This window comes from Eimeria maxima, genomic scaffold (assembly GCF_000499605.1).
Source record: "Eimeria maxima Weybridge genomic scaffold, Emw_scaff98, whole genome shotgun sequence".
Lineage (NCBI taxonomy): Eukaryota > Apicomplexa > Conoidasida > Eucoccidiorida > Eimeriidae > Eimeria > Eimeria maxima.
Window position 1 is genome coordinate 2,198 of NW_013564053.1, and position 2,396 is coordinate 4,593.

Consider the following 2,396-nt stretch of genomic DNA (forward strand, 5'->3'; position numbering starts at 1 on the left):
GGGCTCCCCCCCACCGGTCTGGAGAAGAAAGTATCGTGCTTCCGTGTCTATCAACACGCAGGCTGTTGACCGGGGTTCGAGCACCACCGACAACTGACGAATTGAATAGTTAGACACAGACAAGTGGAATTGTTGCAGTGCGAAGTCGAACTAACAGGGGGGTCGTAAGCAACGGTGCGTCGGGAGTGCAAAGGGGGTGCGGATAGGTGCGAGACCGGTGTATGTATGGATGGTTTGGATGGTCTATGTCTATGTGATGGATGGTCTGTGACAGGTGATCCGCGCAGGACTCGACTCCTAGATTGGTGGTCATCTGACTAATTAAAGATAAACAAAGCGACCCGCTGACAAATATCGCAGATCATATTCAAAATGCACTGTGTTGCTTGACAATTAGAAGAAATTGTCTTTTTTTTTTCTTTTTTTTTGTTTTTTTACCGATGACGCATGCTAACTTGTAGGCTTCGACAAGGAACTCGGGGCTGTTGCTGCATGCAGTTGTCTAAACGTCTGTGAGATCCTTTCGCGCACAAACCAAGAGATTCCAACGAGATGCTGACTGCTGACTGGAGCCTTCAATCATGTTGCTCACGGGGCCAGTGGATAACCTTGTCGGTGATTGGAGGCTGGGCGATTGTGGCTTTAGCACTATGGCATTGTAGGATTTGCGGCAAACACATTCTGCTCCAGTTTAAATTGCTCACCACATTCCTCCACGAGTTCTCCCATGCCTCCGCTGCGTGGATCACAGGAGGCAAAGTAAAGGGGATCGGTGAGCCACCACATTTTTTGTGTTTCAGCACTTTGCGATTGTGATTTTAGCAACTCTCCTCAGTAGCCAGGCAGGTATGTGAGAGACACAATCAGTGCAGTCACTTTACAGAGCGTCAGTAACCTGCACTAGTGAATCGAATGTGTGATGTTGGTGTACGAAAAAGGGCAACACAACAATTATCTTTGTGATATGGCCTTGTTTTCTTTTTTTTCATCTTTTCTTTGCTTGCATGCAGAAGTCCACACAAATGAAGGGGGAGTGACGCGCACTGTAGGAGGGATTCGGTGGATCATCCTGCCTGCTGGATATATTGGGAGCTGCTTTTGGGGCTTCGTTTTCACGCTTCTTGCAAGTATCAACATTTGGACCCTGCGAGTGGGCGCTGGTCTCCTGTGTTTCATGATGCTCGTTGTCCTGTTATTTTTCGCGAGGAACTGGACAGTAGGCATAGTGTGCGTGGTGTTTATTGTTGAAATAATCATTGTATGGGTTTTCACGGAAGTCTACCGCACAGTTTGGCCGCTGCGAGTAGCAATGCTGGCAATAGGAGCTATGAACAACGTGTACAGTGTCCTTGACATCATGGATGATACAATACGAAGAAAAGAGCCAGATAGCGACGCCTACAAGTGTGCGTCGATGACGCACTGCAGTAGCCGACTTTGCGGGTCTCTTTGGGGTATTTTGGCACTTGGGTTTATCGTCGTTGAGATTTACCTCCTGCTTGCTATCAAGGACGTGGGGGACGAAACGTTCTAAGGGTTCTCTTGCCGCTGATGAGGAAGCCAAGTCACTTCCCTCACATGGAGTGACATGTGGCTTCCTGGTAGCAGCATCAAGGGATTGAGGCTCTAACTAGGAATTGTTTGAACTGAAGAGAACTACCTTGCTACTGCTCTGATGTTGCTCTTTTGGGGGGAATCGCTCTTATTGTGGGTTATTAGTAGTTTGGAATTTGCAAGCTCCAAACCCCACACCTGGTGCGGCATGGAATGTGACGCTATGCGTGCTGTGGAGGGGGAAACTTGTTTTCCACTGTGAGCCAAACTCTGTCGAAGGTGAGTAAATGGGCGTAACCAGGAACGTTTGATGACATTTTGAAGATTAGGGACTGTGCCGCAGCAATAACTGTTTAGAGGCTTACGTAGATATCTGAGGACCTAAGAGCACGAGTTTGCACTTCGTAGTTGAGTTTGCTTATTTTGGCATATTTGTGTCTCTGGGTGGCAGCAAAAAGCGCATTGAGACACCCGAAGTCTCCCAAGAATAGCCTGTGGGACAACCAATTGTCATCATATCTAAAATGGAGTGGATTGCCTCTACGGGGTTCTGGGTTGGTTGGAAACAGCGAAGCGCATGTTAATGGCGGCGATGGCTACGTGACTTGAGCGAACGATCAATGACCAACTCTTCAAGTAGCATTTGTTGTGCCTGCGTTTCTTGCCTACACATAAAACGGGCTACTCAGGGAGCTGTAAGCTGTTGATCGCTAGCGTGCGTATGCGTAGACTTCCTTAGACATCAATAATGAGGACTCACAAGTAACCGTGAATGAGGGGTATACATGAGCAACATAAGCGCTGATTGATGAATAACAGATGGGCGTAGTTAGTGTAGTCGT

At 47.8% G+C, this 2,396-nt stretch overlaps 1 protein-coding gene across 1 annotated transcript; it reads left to right on the forward strand.

The window, feature by feature from the left end:
• Positions 1–1,177: 1,177 nt before the first annotated feature.
• Positions 1,178–1,534, forward strand: EMWEY_00013250 (hypothetical protein, conserved; the record flags this gene model as incomplete). The annotated part of the gene is made up of 1 exon (XM_013479208.1): positions 1,178–1,534. One exon carries the CDS (start codon positions 1,178–1,180, stop codon positions 1,532–1,534), a length of 357 nt encoding a protein of 118 aa, XP_013334662.1.
• Between the last annotated feature and the right edge of the window lie 862 nt (positions 1,535–2,396).